This window comes from Macaca nemestrina, chromosome 18, assembly GCF_043159975.1.
Source record: "Macaca nemestrina isolate mMacNem1 chromosome 18, mMacNem.hap1, whole genome shotgun sequence".
Taxonomy (NCBI): Eukaryota; Metazoa; Chordata; class Mammalia; order Primates; family Cercopithecidae; genus Macaca; species Macaca nemestrina.
This window is the reverse complement of record NC_092142.1, coordinates 29,764,459-29,782,540: the sequence shown is the minus strand read 5'-3', so window position 1 is coordinate 29,782,540 and position 18,082 is coordinate 29,764,459. Positions and strand designations below refer to the sequence as shown.

The 18,082-nt window shown below is 43.8% G+C and overlaps 1 protein-coding gene across 6 annotated transcripts in view; it reads right to left on the bottom strand.

Annotated features, from left to right (window-relative positions):
* The window catches only part of LOC105482980 (zinc finger protein 267), a 45,902-nt gene extending 32,748 nt beyond the window's left edge, over positions 1–13,154 (bottom strand). The window contains exons 1-3 of one of the 6 annotated variants that reach the window (XM_071084463.1): positions 13,096–13,154; positions 12,943–12,995; positions 8,191–8,601 (exon numbers count right to left, since the gene is read on the bottom strand). In XM_071084463.1, the coding sequence (XP_070940564.1) occupies positions 8,191–8,268 (78 nt within the window). In that variant the 5' untranslated portion in view covers positions 8,269–8,601; positions 12,943–12,995; positions 13,096–13,154. The other 5 variants (XM_071084462.1, XM_011743523.2, XM_011743520.2 and 2 more) reach the window with 5 other exon arrangements.
* Between the last annotated feature and the right edge of the window lie 4,928 nt (positions 13,155–18,082).

The window sequence follows — 18,082 nt, the reverse complement described above, 5'->3', positions numbered from 1 at the left end:
GATCAGAGCAGAACTGAAGGAGATAGAGACACAAAAAAAACCCTCCAAAAAAATCAGTGAATCCAGGAGCTGGTTTTTTGAAAAGATCAACAAAATTGAACGACCGCTAGCAAGACTAACAAAGAAGAAAACAGAGAAGAATCAAATAGATGCAATAAAAAATGATAAAGGGGATGTCACCACCGACCCCATAGAAATACAAACTACCATCAGAGAATACTATAAACACCTCTACGCAAATCAACTAGAAAACCTAGAAGAAATGGATAATTTCCTGGATACTTACACTCTCCCAAGACTAAACCAGGAAGAAGTTGAATCCCTGAATAGACCAATAGCAGGTTCTGAAATTGAGGCAATAATCAATAGCCTACCAAACAAAAAAAGTCCAGGACCAGAAAGATTCATAGCCGAATTCTACCAGAGGTACAAGGAGGAGTTGGTACCATTCCTTCTGAAACTATTCCAATCAATAGAAAAAGAGGGAATCCTCCCTAACTCATTTTATGAGGCCAACATCATCCTGATACCAAAGCCTGGCAGAGACACAACAAAAAAGGAGAATTTTAGACCAATATCCCTGATAAACATCGATGCAAAAATCCTCAATAAAATACTGGCAAACCAAATCCAGCAGCACATCAAAAAGCGTATCCACCATGATTAAGTGGGCTTCATCCCTGGGATGCAAGGCTGGTTCAACATACGCAAATCAATAAACGTAATCCAGCATATAAACAGAACCAAAGACAAAAACCACATGATTATCTCAATAGATGCAGAAAAGGCCTTTCACAAAATTCAACAGCCCTTCATGCTAAAAACTCTCAATAAATTCGGTATTGATGGAATGTATCTCAAAATAATAAGACCTATTTATGACAAACCCACAGCCAATATCATACTAAAGGGACAAAAACTAGAAGCATTCCCTTTGAAAACTGGCACAAGACAGGACGCCCTCTCTCACCACTCCTATTCAACATAGTGTTGGAAGTTCTGGCTAGGGCAATCGGGCAAGAGAAAGAAATCAAGGGTATTCAGTTAGGAAAAGAAAAAGTCAAATTGTCCCTCTTTGCAGATGACATGATTGTATATTTAGAAAACCCCATCGTCTCAGTCCAAAATCTCCTTAAGCTGATAAGCAACTTCAGCAAAGTCTCAGGATACAAAATCAACATGCAAAAATCACAAGCATTCTTATACATCAATAACAGACAAACAGAGAGCCAAATCATGAATGAACTCCCATTCACAATACCTTCAAAGAGAATAAAATACCTAGGAATCCAACTTACAAGGGATGTAAAGGACCTCTTCAAGGAGAACTACAAACCACTGCTCAGTGAAATAAAAGAGGACACAAACAAATGGAAGAACATACCATGCTCATGGATAGGAAGAATCAATATTGTGAAAATAGCCATACTGCCCAAGGTAATTTATAGATTCAATGCCATTCCCATCAAGCTATCAGTGAGTTTCTTCACAGAATAGGAAAAAACTGCTTTAAAGTTCATAGGGAACCAAAAAAGACCCCACATTGCCAAGACAATCCTAAGCCAAAAGAACAAAGCTGGAGGCATCACGCTACCTGACTTCAAACTATACTACAAGGCTACAGTAACCAAAACAACATGGTACTGGTACCAAAACAGAGATATAGACCATGGAACAGAACAGAGCCCTCAGAAATAATACCACACATCTACAGCCATCTGATCTTTGACAAACCTGACAAAAACAAGAAATGGGGAAAGGATTACCTATTTAATAAATAGTGCTGGGAAAATTGGCTAGCCATAAGTAGAAAGCTGAAACTGGATCCTTTCCTTACTCCTTGTATGAAAATTAATTCAAGATGGATTAGAGACTTAAATGTTAGAGCTAATACCATAAAAACCCTAGAAGAAAACCTAGGTAATACCATTCAGGACATAGGCATGGGCAAGGACTTCATGTCTAAAACACCAAAAGCAACAGCAACAAAAGCCAAAATTGACAAATGGGATCTAATTAAACTAAAGAGCCTCTGCACAGCAAAAGAAACTACCATCAGAGTGAACAGACAACCTACAGAATGGGAAAAAATTTTTGCAATCTACTCATCTGACAAAGGACTAATATCCAGAACCTACAAAGAACTCAAACAAATTTACAAGAAAAAAACAACCCCATCAAAAAGTGGGCAAAGGATATGAACAGACCCTTCTCAAAATAAGACATTCATACAGCCAACAGACACAAGAAAAAATGCTCATCGTCACTCACCATCAGAGAAATGCAAATCAAAACCACAATGAGATACCATCTCACACCAGTTAGAATGGCGATCATTAAAAAGTCAGGAAACAACAGGTGCTGGAGAGGTGTGGAGAAATAGGAACACTTTTACACTGCTGGTGGGACTGTAAACTAGTTCATCCATTGTGTAAAACAGTGTGGCGATCCCTCAAGGATCTAGAACCAGAAATACCATTTGACCCAGCCATCCCATTACTGGGGATATACCCAAAGGATTATAAATCATGCTGCTATAAAGACACATGCACACGTATGCTTATTGCGGCACTATTCACAATAGCAAAGACTTGGAATCAACCCAAATGTCCATCAGTGACAGACTGGATTAAGAAAATGTGGCACATACACACCATGGAATACTATGCAGCCATAAAAAAGGATGAGTTCGTGTCCTTTGCAGAGACATGGATGCAGCTGGAAACCATCATTCTCAGCAAACTATCGCAAGAACAGAAAACCAAACACCGCATGTTCTCACTCATAGGTGGGAACTGAACAATGAGATCACTCGGACACAGGAAGGGAAACATCACTCACCGGGGCCTATTGTGGGGAGTGGGGAGGGGGGAGGGATAGCATTAGGAGATATACCTAATGTAAATGACGAGTTAGTGGGTGCAGCACACCAACATGGCACATGTATACATATGTAACAAACCTGCACGTTGTGCACATGTACCCTAGAACTTAAAGTATAATAATAAAAAATAATAATCTATGAGAAAAATATTCTTCCTCTTATATAAGAATTATTTTCCAAATATTTGCTACATAGTAAAGTTTGTATTTTGCCTCAGTTTATCTGATTTAGAATTTATCTCAAAGGGATATACCGGTCAATATACAGAGACAACCTTAACAATGTTCAGAGAAGATTTCGTAACTGAGTAATGAAAACAAGAAAGCAGCCACACAATAGTGACCAAATAATGCTTTCATCTTATGTGCGTGTGTGCACGCGTGTGCACACACACATATACACAGAGAAATGGTAACTATATACATATTAAAAGTAAGAGAATATCTCTGTGTAAATAAAATTTAAAAATGTTTTAAATTGTATAAAAACTATAAAAGTCTTTGTGGATGATGCCTTTTTTGTGTGTTTTTAACAAAACTTTATAAAGACCAATACATACAACAAAATAAAGTAAAAGCTCTTGTTTCTGAGTCTGGTATTTTTTTTCAAGTTTTTGTTATGTTTATTCTATGTGCTATTATATATTTTAGAATTTTAAGACAATAGATATATTTGTTATATGTTAATTCTTATTCTTCCTCCGAAAATATAAAGATAAATAAGCATATGCTTGTGACATGAGATGAAATAAAATGGAAACCTACAATACTGAGACCTGCTTCAGAACTTCCAGTCTTAAAAGCTGTTATCTCCTGTCAACAAATGTGAGAGCCTTCACTCTGCAAAGAAAGCTACAAACACAGGGAAACCAAAAAGAAATGGGAGTCTCTGGATTAAATGTGATGGTTTATACACACACTCAGTCAATCCTCCCTCCTAGATACTCATTAAAGACAAAGAGAAAAATGATTATAGTGAAGGATTCTGGCAGAGGGCACCTGAACCAAGTAAATGAAGTTAGCATTATCTGTAATAAGACAAGTTGGTATCAGTGCTGACGCACAGACAGGCCCATAATCATTGCTGTGATATGGGTGGAGGGGAAAAGTAAAGCATAATATAATCACAAAAAACAATCTGTGGGGGAAGATACAGTGACCACAGTTCTTCAAACTGGCCATGTGACCCTACTTAGAAGCGGGGGCTGAGAATCACTTAGCTAAGCATTGTCTCTCAAGGTTCAATACGCATACATATCATTTAGTATTCTGGGCCCCCTGTAAGTAATGTGATTCTGCAGGTTTGAAAAGTTTCCATGAACTGGCTTCTTTAACAAGTCCCCTGTCAATGCTGATGTTGCTCCTCCTAGACCCAATATCAATAGCACTCAGCTAAAGGAAGCAGACACAGCAGAGTCCCTTACACCCAATACTCTAATCACAACAAAAATACTTTTTGGGCCCGGCGCGGTGGCTCACGCCTGTAATCCTAGCACTTTGGAAGGCCGAGATGGGCGGATCACAAGGTCAGGAGATAGAGACCATCCTGGCTAACACGGTGAAAGCCCGTCTCTACTAAAAATACAAAAAATTAGCCGGGTGTGGTAGCGGGCGCCTGTAGTTCCAGCTACTCGGGAGGCTGAGGCAGGAGAATGGCGTGAATCCAGCAGGCGGAGCTTGCAGTGAGCCAAGATCGCGCCACTGCACTCCAGCCTGGGTGACAGAGCGAGACTCCGTCTTAAAAAAAAAAAAAAAAAAAACTTTTCGTTCACAGCGAGGACCACCAATCACTGTCCTGAAAGATCACATCCTTTGCCAGCCATTTAAAGTCTACAGATACAGAGACTAGAGAAGACAGTTAGGTCTAAGTCAGCATTTGGAAAACAACATGGAGACATGCATTAAAGCAGTGTTTACTGAGCTTGTACTAAGTGCTCACAGTATGCACTGTGCTGGGAACATCACATGGTGCCAGTTAAGCCACATAAACCTCTGGGATGTGGCTCCTGAGTATCCCATAATTCCCAGCAGGATTTAGATAATGGCCCAGCCTTTCTATTTCTTCTTGTTTCCCTATCACTATAAAAGCTAACTATAGACAGATGGGAGGGATACAGAAAGGAAGGGGACAAGTTTAGTTCGGAAGAATTTCTCCACTGGGCGAGGTGGCTCACGCCTGTAATCCCAGCACTCTGTGAGGCCAAGGTGGGTGGATCATTTGAGGTCAGGAGTTCAAGACCAGCCTGGTCAACATTGTGAAACCCTGTCTCTACTAAAAATACAAAAATCAGCTGGGCATGGTGGCACACCTGTAATCCCAGTTACTCGGGAGGCTAAGGCAGAGAATCACCTGAACCAGGAAGGCAGAGGTTGTGTCATCTGAGATTGCGACACTATTCCAGCCTGGGCAACAGAGTGAGATTCAGTCTCAAAAAAAAAAAAAAAAGAAGAAGAAGAAAAAGAATTTCTCATTATTCTCTTTATATCTTTACACTGACTTTGTTACAACTTGTAGAGCAACTACTGGATCTGCAGAAATGAAAAAGAGGTTGCCAGGTGGAATGTTTCTAGAGGTACTGGTTTCAATAAGAAAAAAATTTAATTTTCAAATAATTTTGAAAAAGTGAGTCCTTTACTCCCATTTATCTGCTTTTGGGTTTGGGGAAATTGTGAGCACCACCTCTGAAAAGATGGCAGCAGCAGCCACCCTGAAGTCTGATCTCCTCTAGTCAGTTCTATGAGGGGAGGCTCCAGGGTAGGGGCAGACCTGGACCAGGCTCAGAAGAGGATGAATTTGGGCATGGATTTGGGCAGGGCTGGGGCAGGGGCTGGGCTAGACTTCTCGTCTCTACATTGCTGCTTTATTTTCAGTTGTCTTTCCTAAGCCTGACCAACAAGAACTTGACTCCCATGGGTTGCCTTGTTTTAATAGTTTAAGGTTCATTCTATTTTGTAACATGCAACAACAAACAATTTAACCAAAACGCATAGGGCTTTCTAGGAAAATTATATTAGTAGCTACATAATTATCTTTAACAAGAAAAAAGCAATATAAATAATCATTATAATAACAACTCTTTTGTCCATGGGTGGCCCTTCAGGTGGTGACATCAGAACTCACAACGTCAACATAAGGGCAGTGTCCCAAACCAAGTCCAAGTTCCCTGTACACCTCTGTTCTTGCTCCTGACCACATGATGTTGAATTCAACCATTATCCATCTGCTCTAGACTGAAAGTTCCTGGATGGTAGGGACTATGGCTGCTGCATCTGTTTTCCTAGTGGCCATATGAAATGGAAGCAATTGGTTTACCTATCAGTATGAGTCTCCAGGCCTCCTCCTTGTATTTCACCCACACATTAGAAAACTGGAGCAACTCCCACTTGGATACCAAATAAGGAGATTCCTTCTGTTAAAAGAGAAACAAACCCTGATGACTCATTCCTCTCCCTCTGAGACAGAAGCAAGATTAGCCCATTGTCAGCCTGTCCCCTGCCTGCACAGGATATAACCAAGTGTCTCAAGGACCCCTAGGTGCTGGTGAGATAGTCCCTGTAACTGTGTGATGAAAACCCAATAGTGATTCAGGCAGGAAAGACTCAAGTTGTCCTTGTGGAACCAGAATAGAAAATTGAGTTGTCATCGTAGGGCCACAGATCCAGGATCCAGATATGTTATTACCTATACCTGATCAGCTAACTCTTAGGTACAAGAAAGGACAAGATTACCCTACTCCAGTAACACAGCTCACAGGTAGGCGCAGCTTCACTCATGGCTCCCTCCCTCTGCTAAGGTGCTGCTTTACACTTACAGATTCTGCCACGAAATTCTGTTTATACAAAGTCCATGTTGATCTCTCACAATGAAGAAAACGTTCCCTGGATTTTCTATATATCCTGAGTCCAAAGTCTGGCCCTGTCTCGTGGATCCCAGGTGGAGACCAGCCTTTATGTGCAGACTCCAGGTGGGATCAACCTGGCTCTGCATTCTTGGGTGTTGCTGTGAAGAAAACTAGAGGAGACAGCCCCTCAGGAAGGCTGCTCTCACACATCCTGGAGAACCCCAGGACCTGGGTTCAGAATTCACAGCTGCAGATTTAGGTGTTGGAGGGGCAGGGAAGTGGCATGCGCCTTCTGCACATTCATGGGCATTTGGGCAAGAGGATGAGGGGAATGTTGAGATTCTCAGGCCTACTCCATGCATGTGTGTGTGCCTGGTTGGTTTCCAGGCCCCATGGTCTTTGAATCAGTTTCAGGTCTGAAGATGCCAGGGGCATGGAAAGACAGAGCTGGAATGGCTAACTGACTGATGCCCTGTGAACTTATTTTTGTAGAAATGTAGCCAAACGGTTCTAGAAGGGACTGAAGATTCCAAGTAAGCAGAGAGACCATTCTGCCTGCAGATTTTGGGAGTAGTGGGCACTGTGCTGCACAATTGTGGGTTGTGAACAGAAATCAAAGAGGGAAAGGACCCTCTGGAGTGAAGTCTTACAGGCACCTTACAGGTTTATATTCTGTATGGTAATTCTGGGCAACGTTTGAAAAATATAATGAAGAAGAAAATCATAAAATCATCTCCAACCCCAGAAAAACTATCCATAGTGGTAGAAAAGAAAGAAAACTCTTTTGTGACATAATTAGCCCAGAATGTAAAGGACATGATAGGCAATCTGCTAAGAGATTAGAAAAACACCCACTGGTGAAAAGTCACCATAATTAGTCCTCAATAGAAGACCTGACAGCACCATTCGTCAGATAGAGTTCATTCTAAATTCACCTGGGAATTGGGAGGCCATCTGTGGTTTTTAATTGGCTACAGTCAAAGGAAAAATAAACTTCATGTCTTCGTGACAGGCAGATTTGCAACTTGGAGCCAGATGCCTGCTCTCCTAGAGAAACTGTGGGATACGGCTTTATCTTCTTTGCTATTTACATTTAGAGAAAGGCAGTAGTGAGTCAAAAAGACTGACAAATGACCTATTTAGCTGTTAGAGTGATTTAGACAGATTGTAAAACAGAAAAATAACTTACATATGAAAGTTTTCTAAAGTAAAAAAAAAAGAAAAATTTATTTCCTTATTTTCAAGAAGGATTAAGTCTTATATATATTTCTAATTTGTATTTGCTCTTACAACAGCCAAGCCTAGGGCCATGGTCTTGAGCTCATGGACATCTGAGTTCCAATAGGTGCTGGATTCAGGCACCTGTGGGGTGGGGAACACTGGGTACACATAAAGAAGGGGCTTGTGGGGAAGTAAAAGGCAGAACAGAGGAAGGTGCTATCGAGCCATGAGCAGAGGGTAGTACCAAGTTGGTGGAAGGACTGGTTTGTGCTACAGATACTGGCCCAGGTGGGGCTATGCTCTGACATATTCCTGGGTCCATGCAGGCAGATGAGATTATGATTGGATGGTCCACAAGCCTAGTTTGATGGAGAAACGAGGCCGCTGCTACGGATTCAGTGTCTAGGATTACAACAAGCCAGGAGTCCTCAGGCACTTGAGTGGGTTTTTGGCAGGAAACTGGAAGCAAAGGTGCTACGGATGTAATTCCTGACGGTCAAGCCTTCTCCTGGGAGGGACGGGGACATGCCAATGCCTAGTTGGTATGTTCAGGAGTGGGTGGGAATCATGTAGTAGCAGCTGGGTGGGGGAGGGGGTCTCTTCTCAGAACGCCTTTCCTCTCAGTCTTCAGTCCCCTCTCACCCTAGCAGGAGACCTGGAATCAAAGGACAATGCACAGTGGGACAACCTGTGTGCAGAACAGAGCCTCCCTTCCCCCAGACACTTGGGAGTCTCTCTCCAACCCAGGCCTCTGTGAGGTCTGTCTTCTGACACCAAATGTGTAGAGTTTGCTGAACACCAACCAATCCTCCAACATCAACTGAGTGCCAACAACTTAATTCTGACACCACGCAGAGTCAGCACAGGCCCCACAAGTTCTGGGCTCTGTTCCACAACACTGCCCCCACTTCAGATGCCAGTCACAATGCCTGGGGCACTATCTATACTTCCAAGTTACTGCCTGTAAATCGAGGGCACCCATAACCCTATCCTTAAGTTCAATCATTTCAAAGATCTATTCAAATAACTCAGCAAATCGCTTTACTTATGTTTATCAGGTTATCATAAGGATACAGTTCAGAACAGCCAAATGAGATAAATACATACAGGGCAAAAAAAAAAAAAAAAAACAGTGGGAAAAGATAGGAATAGTAACCTAGTAAATAGCTGTGATTAAAGAAATCCCCCATCTTCTGTGTTCTCCAAGAACAGCTTACTGCAAAAACCACCCTATTATGACTTCGATGATGCTCCCTGATTTAGTCATCACAAAGCCACAGACTCTCCAAATTCCCCTTCTGACTCAGCTGAACAGTTCTGTCTTCAGTGTTCAGAATAAACTACTCAACCAAACTTTATATTTTTCTCCAAGTTGCTGGACTTTGACACACCCACAGCCTGGTCAACATTCAACACCTCCCTAAGTCCCTCCTAAGAACAGGCTGACATCAGAGTGAAATATTCTCTGATCTAGAATCTGATATTGGCATCTTAATCCTGCCCTTCCCCTCCTGCCTTCTGAGCTTGTTTGCTCCTCCCTGTGAAAGCAAGTCTTTGTCTGCCTAACCTTTGAGATCCACAAAGATCTTACAGCTGGTGCTTTCCCCCTGTTGCAATACTCCTTTAGAATTAAGGAACTTCTTACCTAAACCTGAATTGGTTTTATTTGACAAAATCAAGTAAAATGTGGGGAAGGAACTGGAAACTTAATATTTTACTGCAAGCCTCAAGTTAATCTGGGGGAACACAGTGTGGCAGAGATTTGAGACTCTGCGTGCCAAATATTAGGAAAACACAGGGGGAAAACCAGTTGTCAAGGGCAGTGTTAAAATGATTAATGAGTAGGCGATTATATGGAAGTGGTTGTAGTGCCCTGGGTTTCCAGGGAGAAAAACCAAAACCAGGACAACAATTTCTATCCTCAGAAAGAGCCTCCCAACCCTAACTGCCTCTTTCTGTGGATTTTCAGCTTTCAGCTTTCCAGGGCTCTGTAGCTTCTCAGTATAAAGGGCTTCTTCCATGATTGGGGTGAGCAGGCTGCGACATGTGCAGGGGAAACTCCCCTGGAAGAACTAACTGGGCTTCAGTGACCTCTTCTTGCAGGCTCAAGACTGGGTTAGTTTGCACTCACTGAGCTCAGGCTTCTGCTTCCCAGTCAGGGTTATTCAATTAGTATTCAATGAGAAAATGCCCAGTGTTTGAAGAAAGCAAAACTACTCAAACAGCGTTTATAGAATAAAGGAAACTGAAACGCCTTTATAATTTATACCTCAACAGAAAATACAAAAGTATCTATCCCTTTCAGACAATAAATAGGCCACTTATTTCCATGATAACAGATCATTTAGTAAATATATATAAACAATTCTAGTAGGTGCTAAGTTCGGCATTAAAGCCGCACATCCAAGGCCAGGCATGGTGGCTCATGTCTGTTATCCCAGCACTTTGGGAGGCCAAGGCAGGAGGATCGCTTGAGCCCAGGAGTTTGAGACCACTCTGGGGGCAATACAGTGAGACCCACATCTCTACAAAAAGAAAAAACAAAATAGCCAGCCATGGTGGAGCACCCCTGTAAGTCCCAGCTACTAGGAACTAGGAAGGCTGAGGTAGGAGAATCACTTGAGCCCAGGAGGTTGAGTGAGCTGTAACCACACCACTGCACTTCAGTCTGGGTGACAGAGGGGAGATCCTGTCTCCAAAAAGCAAAAAATAAAAAATAAACTCAACATCCAGACAAGAGGATAAAGAACAAAGATATCCACTGTCATAACTTCTTCACCCTACAAAAAAAAAAGAAACTGATGTTTTGACGAAACTATGTAATTCACCAATTAATCTACCACACATTGTTGTGAAAATGTATTCACTTTCTATAGCCAATAATGAAAGAAAGATTTTCTCCATTTCTTTTCCCTGGCAGCATTTCCAAAAGGTGAGCCCTGAGATTGTTTTAAATTACTCTCAAAAAAAAGAACAAACCTGAGAAACTTACTACACTCACTCAGCTGAAAAAAAAGATAGTAAGAATTTTTAACAATGAATTATATGACTTGATATTTTAATTTTCTGAAATCCACCTTTCACGGCCTTGGAAATGCTTTTTATCTTTCAAGCTCTACTGATGAAATTTACACTAATTGAAAAACTGAAGTAGAAATAAATGAACAAATCTTTCTAAGGCAGCAGACTCAGGGAGTGGTAATGCTGATTGAAACACAAGACATAACTGGCTCAAGTGTCAAGTCGGGTCACGGTATCATCTGGGACATTCTCCTACCCCAATACTGCTCATTAAAATGCTCAGGGACCATCCTCCCAGGAGATCCTGCACTGTGCCCCCACGCACTGCAGCCGAGTTTGCAGCACCTCACTGCGGTGGGGTTTTTGTTTTTTGGTCCTTTGGGAGTTTTTCTCCCTTCACAAATCTGAATGAATCTGGGGGCAGGAATCATTTGTGACTGTTTACTCTCAATACCAGCAAACAATTGGCTGACCAGCAATGTGTCTCCAAGGGATGAAAACTAGCTTTGAAGAAATAAAATTCTTAAGTCCCAAAGGGTTATCTTTTTAGGTTAAGGGTGTCCCAGGAGATTTCTCTCAGCCCCAGGGCATCCAGCTGCTCCCCTGGGGGGCTACACTTCCATACCTCGGGCCATCCTCTAACAAGGAGGTGACCTGGGGCTGACAGTCACTAAACATTTCAGGAGAAATGGCCACTGTGGGCATCTTGAGTCATCCCAGACAGTACTGAAATTCAGGAACAGGAAAAGATTGGATAGAGAGTGGCTATACAGGGCCCTGTGCAAAACCTCAAGTCAAAAGACATTCTTTCTGATAACGTATCTGTGCCTAGGGAAGATGAATGAAAAAGAGGCACAAAGATTTTTTTGCAGTGGAGTGTCAGGGACTTTTTTATTCTCTCTTTCCTCTCATGTGAAATGTATACCAAAATAACACAAATCTTTAAAAAAGTGTCATCCACTGCTCTGTGAAATCATGATTAATGAAGAAAATACTCTATATGAAATGTACAGTAAATGACCAGTAGTTAATAATGTTGTGAATTGGAGAGGGGAAGTTAGCCTTTGGAAATGTCGGGAAGGAACTGGAAATTTAATATTTTACTGCAAGCCCCGTTAGACTGGGAGAACACAGTGGTGGATTTGAGACTCTGCGTGCCACACACGTTAGGAAACCGCAGGGGAAAACCAGTTCCCCTGGGCAGTGTTAAGATGATTAACGAGCAGGCGATTATACGGAAGTGGTTATAGTGCCCCAGGTTTCTAGGGAGAAAAACCAAAACCAAACTCACATGCATTTCTTGTAAATTACAACTTTAGGGGAAAACAAAATTCAGACTTAACGAACCACAAAGCTCCAATTCACCTCCACCTGCATAGTCTAAATAAGGCAACTACAGAACTGTAACCCATCGGTTAATTTGGTCCGCTTACTCATGCACCTTATAAAAAACATTTCCTTCAAGCCCCTGTGGCGACCTCCGAACCACAAACCAGGACTGCAGGTTTCCCACGTCACAAATCGCTATTTGCTCAAATTCTTCAACGTTTTAACAGTGACTCCCTTTAATTCTTAATAGGAGAAAGGAGTGACTGAGGACCCCACGGGGCACAGTTTCTCCCCACACACGAACCACACACCGAACCTGGGTCTCCCCTGAGACGCTCCCGTCCTCACCGCACAATCTGGGGGAGACGCGGGGCTGCGGCGCGGAGCCGCCCAGAGAGGGCTCTGGCCAGGGCCGAGGTCGCTCTGCGGGGTCGGGACGGGACGGGACAGGACGCGAGGGGTCCCGGCTGCCGGCCTGGCGGCCATCTTGCAGCGGAGGAGACCGAGGGCCGAGCTGCGCCCGCTGGGACTCGGGGACCAGACCCCGGAGCTGACTGCGGGGAGGCCCGGGTGCCCCTACAGCGGGTTCTGGCCGCTTCCGACCACCCCCTTCCCCACTCTGGGGACCCCCGACCCCCACACTCACCATTTCCCAGCTTCCGGGATGCTCTGGCGTCTTAGCTACGGATCTCCCAGTGCCTGCAGGTCACAGAACAACAGAGACTGTTTATTCTCAGAACGTGAAGCTGCCTGGGCCTCCCAGAACTAAAGACTCAAGGCCGTGATGAGGAGACCCGACCTCTAACTGGAGCCGACAAAGGCCCCCGCCAAATCCCGGAAGCCGCCCCTGCTCTCCGGCTTCACTCCTGATTGGATGGTTTCCATTCCAGTGCCTCTGATTGGATAAAGCTCCATGCCCCGCCCCCTCATTACTAGTGGTTTTTTTTATTTTTATTTTTTATTTTTTTGAAAGGGAGACTGGCTCATTGAGGTGGGGCCGCCTGCCGCGGGTATTACAGCTAATTAAGGGGTGAGCTGCGACTTGAAATGCACTTGCTCTTTCCCTTACCTGGTTCTGCTTGTATAAGACATCTTATTAGCTAATTAAGAAGTACATTTAGACACCTTTAAAGCAAGAAAGACCCTCATCCCGTACCACACTGTACCCCACTGCTAACGCCACCGTGGGAGGGGGCCCCTCAGCTGGGAACAGAAGACTGTACACTTCATTCACGTGTTTTCAATTAGGCCTTTGCATGATACATACACTGAACCAGTACAAAAGCATCTTATAGGGGCATGCAGGCTGGGGTCCCAGGAGGATGTTGCGGGCAGTGGTGGAACGTGGAAGAGGGGCTGGCCTCTTCTTCTAATCTACAACTCTGCCCCCGTCTCCTGGAGTCTGCATCACTGGCAAGGGGCCCGCTGACTGTCCGTCTGTCTCTCCTTCTCAATCCCTTCAAGCTCAGGGAAGAAGGGTCCTTGGCAGCGACAGGGCTGGGAGCTCAGTTCCTCTGGGCCCTGCTGGCTCAGGCTCAGTGGCCATGGACTCCTCCTCTGGTTTTTGTTTTTGTTTTGAGACAGGGTCTCACTCTATTGCCCACGCTGGTGCAGTGTGCAATCATGACTCACTGCAGCCTCCCGGGCTCAAGCAATCTTCCCACCTCAGCCACCTGAGTAGCTGGAACTACAGGAACATGCGACCATGCCCGGCTGATTTTTGTATTTTTTGTAGAGATAAGGTTTCACCATGTTGCCCAGGCTCGTCTCGATCTCCTGAGCTCAAGCGATCCTTCCACCTTAGCCTCCCAAGTAGCTGGGGCTAAGGTTACTAGTCAGTTCTCCAACTCCTGAGCTCAAGTATTCTGTCCGCCTTGACCTGCCAGAATGCCCTATCCCTGTTTTTCTGGAGTCTTGGAGCTAGTGGCGCTGCAGCACCTCTGCTTTCAGATTCTCCTAGTCTTCCCGCTGAGTAGAAGGTGGGAGAGGAGGTGGGTGTCAGACTGGGCCAGGGCCCTAGGCCCCCATCTAGCTTGGTTAAACTCCCAGTTGGGACAGTTTAGGCGCTGTGCCTTATTCAGTGAGACGCGTGGAACAAATACTTCCCTCCCCAAAGCAGAAAGATCCCTGATTGCTGACAATCAGGATTCTATGCGCTTGACTCGGCCTGGGGCCCTGCTGCCTCTCACCCTCACACCCAGTTCCAATTGCTGCACTCTGTGGCCTCCCTGCCACCAGATTAGGTGTAGATAATGGGTATGGGGTGGGGCTGCTGACACCACTGGCTGACCAAACCCCTTTCCCACACTGAAGGGAGAAAAGGCAGGAGGTTAGGAGCTCCCAAAGGCAGCACTGCTTGTGATAGCACCGCGGGAGTCCTTAGGGCCTACTAAGGGGCTGGACTGAAACTCAGGATCAACTTTGTCTGACTCCAAAGACCATGCACCTCCATGGACCTCACAACTCAAGCAGCTTCCCTAGGCCTTTGAGATCCTGGAGACTGACTCTTCTGCAATAGAAGAAAGATTCCTTTTGATTCTCATCCTTCTAGTACTCTTCACAATTGGAAATAATCCCCACCAGAGAATGCTTCTGAAATGTCTTGGAAACATTTAGAATAATTTGGGGAAATGGCTGAAGGCTGGGTTTAAGAAATCAAGGCCTAACATTCTATTTTTCATTTCTTATGGGAGAGATTTGAAAGCACTTATAATAGACTCAATATGTCTGCAAATTATTTTTGTCCCCTTTCAGTATTTGAAGGCTGTTGATGATTTTCAATTCAGATTAACTCAAACTACTGTGCCTGAAACAAACTTTTACTCTGAAAGCAAGAGACACAAAGGTATATCTGCTGAGAAGACATTTTCTCCTGCCACAATTTAGCCAAACAGCTGAGTACGTCTTAAAGTCAGTCCTTGATTTCTAACAAGTCAAGCTATTTGCCAAGACCACAATCAGCATATGACTGCTTCAACTACTTCATCGTACCAAAAGATTGACCAGACAGGTCGAAGCTCTGAGGGTAGAGTGGTGAGAGAACCCGCACTAGCAGGTGGGCAGCCATAGGTTCATAGGTGAGAATCACTCATTAGGTGGGGTGTTTTGAGGTCCTGATATTTATGACACAATTAATGTGTATATTACTAAAAGTAAATTATAGAACATTACAAATAATACATATATAAACTAAGCATGTCAGCAATTACAACTACTGTTATTCATCATTATTCTAAGTGTGATCATTATTATTACCACAATTAGAAATAGTAGTTGTGGTTGCTGCTGCTGCTGCTGCTATTACTGGAGGGATGGTGATAAAAACACCGAGTAAGGTTCTGCTGCCTCCTCCACCTATGGCATCGGGAGCTGCTGGCTCATTAGTTTGATGCACACACTGGACCTCTTTGGTGAAGTTGCAGCTGAGAGCCTTCAGGCTCCGCTATGGCAGAATTTGAAGGTGGCAGGTAGGATGGTCCTGGGGTGCAGTTGACGGTGAAGAGGTGCACACTACTTAGTGAATGAGTGGAAGCCTTTGGTGAAAGGCAGAGTTTGTCCATGACACAGATCAGATTCCACTTTGACTGGGGCCAATTAGTGAAACAGACACATCTGCAGAACTGGAAATGGAGGACAAAGATTCAGTTGATGTGTTCCAGAAGCAGACAGGAGTGTCTACTGAGAACATACTCACTGCTTTACCCCAGAACTCTGTTACTACAGACCAAGCAGACATTCTCACATAGAAAATTGCAATATGGTTCCATCACGTCTACTGGTCCAGCATCCCTTTCTCTATTCTTCACTTTCCTGTTCCTCATTCCTTTATTGTACATAAATTATCAGGTGTAGCTATACAGACATATTGATAGTTTTTGTTTGCTTGCTTGTTTGTTTGTACTGAATGAACAATGATCATTGATTTCCAATGACCATTGGGGTCACTGGTGTTGAGTGATTTCCAGTGAAGGCAGGTGAGGGAAAACACTGGTTCTGTGAAAAGACTCCCTTTCTCCACCAGGGGCTGCTCACTCACCGTTTATCTCTATATTCCAGGACTTTAACAACAACAATATAAAAAATATAATGATCCTTTAGGCTTGTTGGGAGCAGGAAAAAAATAAAAGGGAATAACCCTTGCATACATTGTTCAATTAGAAAATTTTATTTTTAAAAATATATCATTGTAACGCTAAGGACAATTTTATAACTTTTTAAATGTAGCTGTTACACACAGAACAAATCTGTCCTCACACAGGATAAGTGACAATTAAAAGAACAGAACAAATTCCAGATATGTTCTTCTTCAAAGCTAGGATCTGGTTGTTTAAATACACATCTTGTGTAACATGAAAAGGAAAAATGTAGTATATAAATCAAAACAGGAAGTAAAGTTTCTCTAGTCACCAAGTGTGTTGGCTGGACTGAAAATGAGGAAGAAGGGGTTTCCGTCTGCACTAAGTTTGAAGTGCCCCCAGGAGCCAGGGAACTGTCCACACCCTCTGAGGCTAGCCCCCTCCTCTTCTGCGTGGGGCAGGGTGCCTGTGAGATTTCCATGTCCTGGCCCACGAGGTGCATGGAGGGTGGGAGGTTGTCTGTCTCACACCCAGGCAGATATCCTTGTTCCAGGGCCCTCTGGTAGATATTCCCAGGATCTCCGTAGGCTGCCAGGGTCACACCCCTTCAGAAAAGTTACATAGGTAAATTGTTCTTAGGGGTCAGTCCATGGTTGATACCAAGCCACACTGCACCCTGGATAGAGGGCAACACATCTCATGCAACTGCAAACTACAGTAAAGGTCTATCTGCTGACAAAATCTGAGAGGCAGGAAATGAGACATCCTCCTTATGCTTTGAAGGAAAAGACAACAGGCTAGAAGTGGTTGGCTCATGTGTTCATGACTGCCATTGTCAGGGTGAGCTGAGTAGTGCATGAGCTCAGAAAAGGACTGTGCCACATGACAAGCTGGAGGGGGTGTGACAGGAGAGCGGGGAGATGACAAATAGACTACGGGAAGCAAAATGGAAGTTCCGCTTCATGGAAACATAGTACATTCTTTCCTCACAGTGAAGAAAAAAGGAAGAAGAGAGAAACTTGAAGACAGGCTTTATTTTAAAAGGAAAAAATATATTCTATAACAAAGTCCTAAGTAGTCTGTGGATGGCATATCTGTGCTTTCATGCAATGATTGGGTGAAACCTGCTACCACCACATCAATCAAATTGGCAACAGCATTCCAAAAAAGTAAGAAAAAAGAATAATGGGGTGTGTACTCTTGCCAAAGACACCTGAAAGACTCAATTTCTATGCATTACGATGAGAAGAAAAGAAAAATTACCCAGATTGAATCAGGGACGGAACTAATCACTCCTCGGATGAAATGCACGCAAATGTGTATTTCCATGTGTGTGTGTAGTGTGTGTGTGTGTGTGTGTGTGTGTGTGTACTGTGGTGTGTTTGCCACTGAGTATGAGATACGCTGCCTGTTTGAACTAAAGGAAATGCTCTGAGTTTAAACAAAAGTAAAGTCCTGTGGAATCCAGAATCCTCCCACCTAGTAGGTGGCTCTTCAACCTCAGGTTTCAGTCTCAGCTCCTTTGAGAGCAGCCACGCAGAAGACCAATTGCGGTGGGTGGGGGACTTGGTGGAGGGTGCCAAAGGTTTTGTTGGGGGCTAGGCACTAATTTGGGAGAATTCTGTGAAAGAACGCATTCCCACCACAACCGGGAGCTAAGTCCTCATTTGGGCTCCAGAGGCAAAGTGGTCACTTCATTTCTCACCCCTC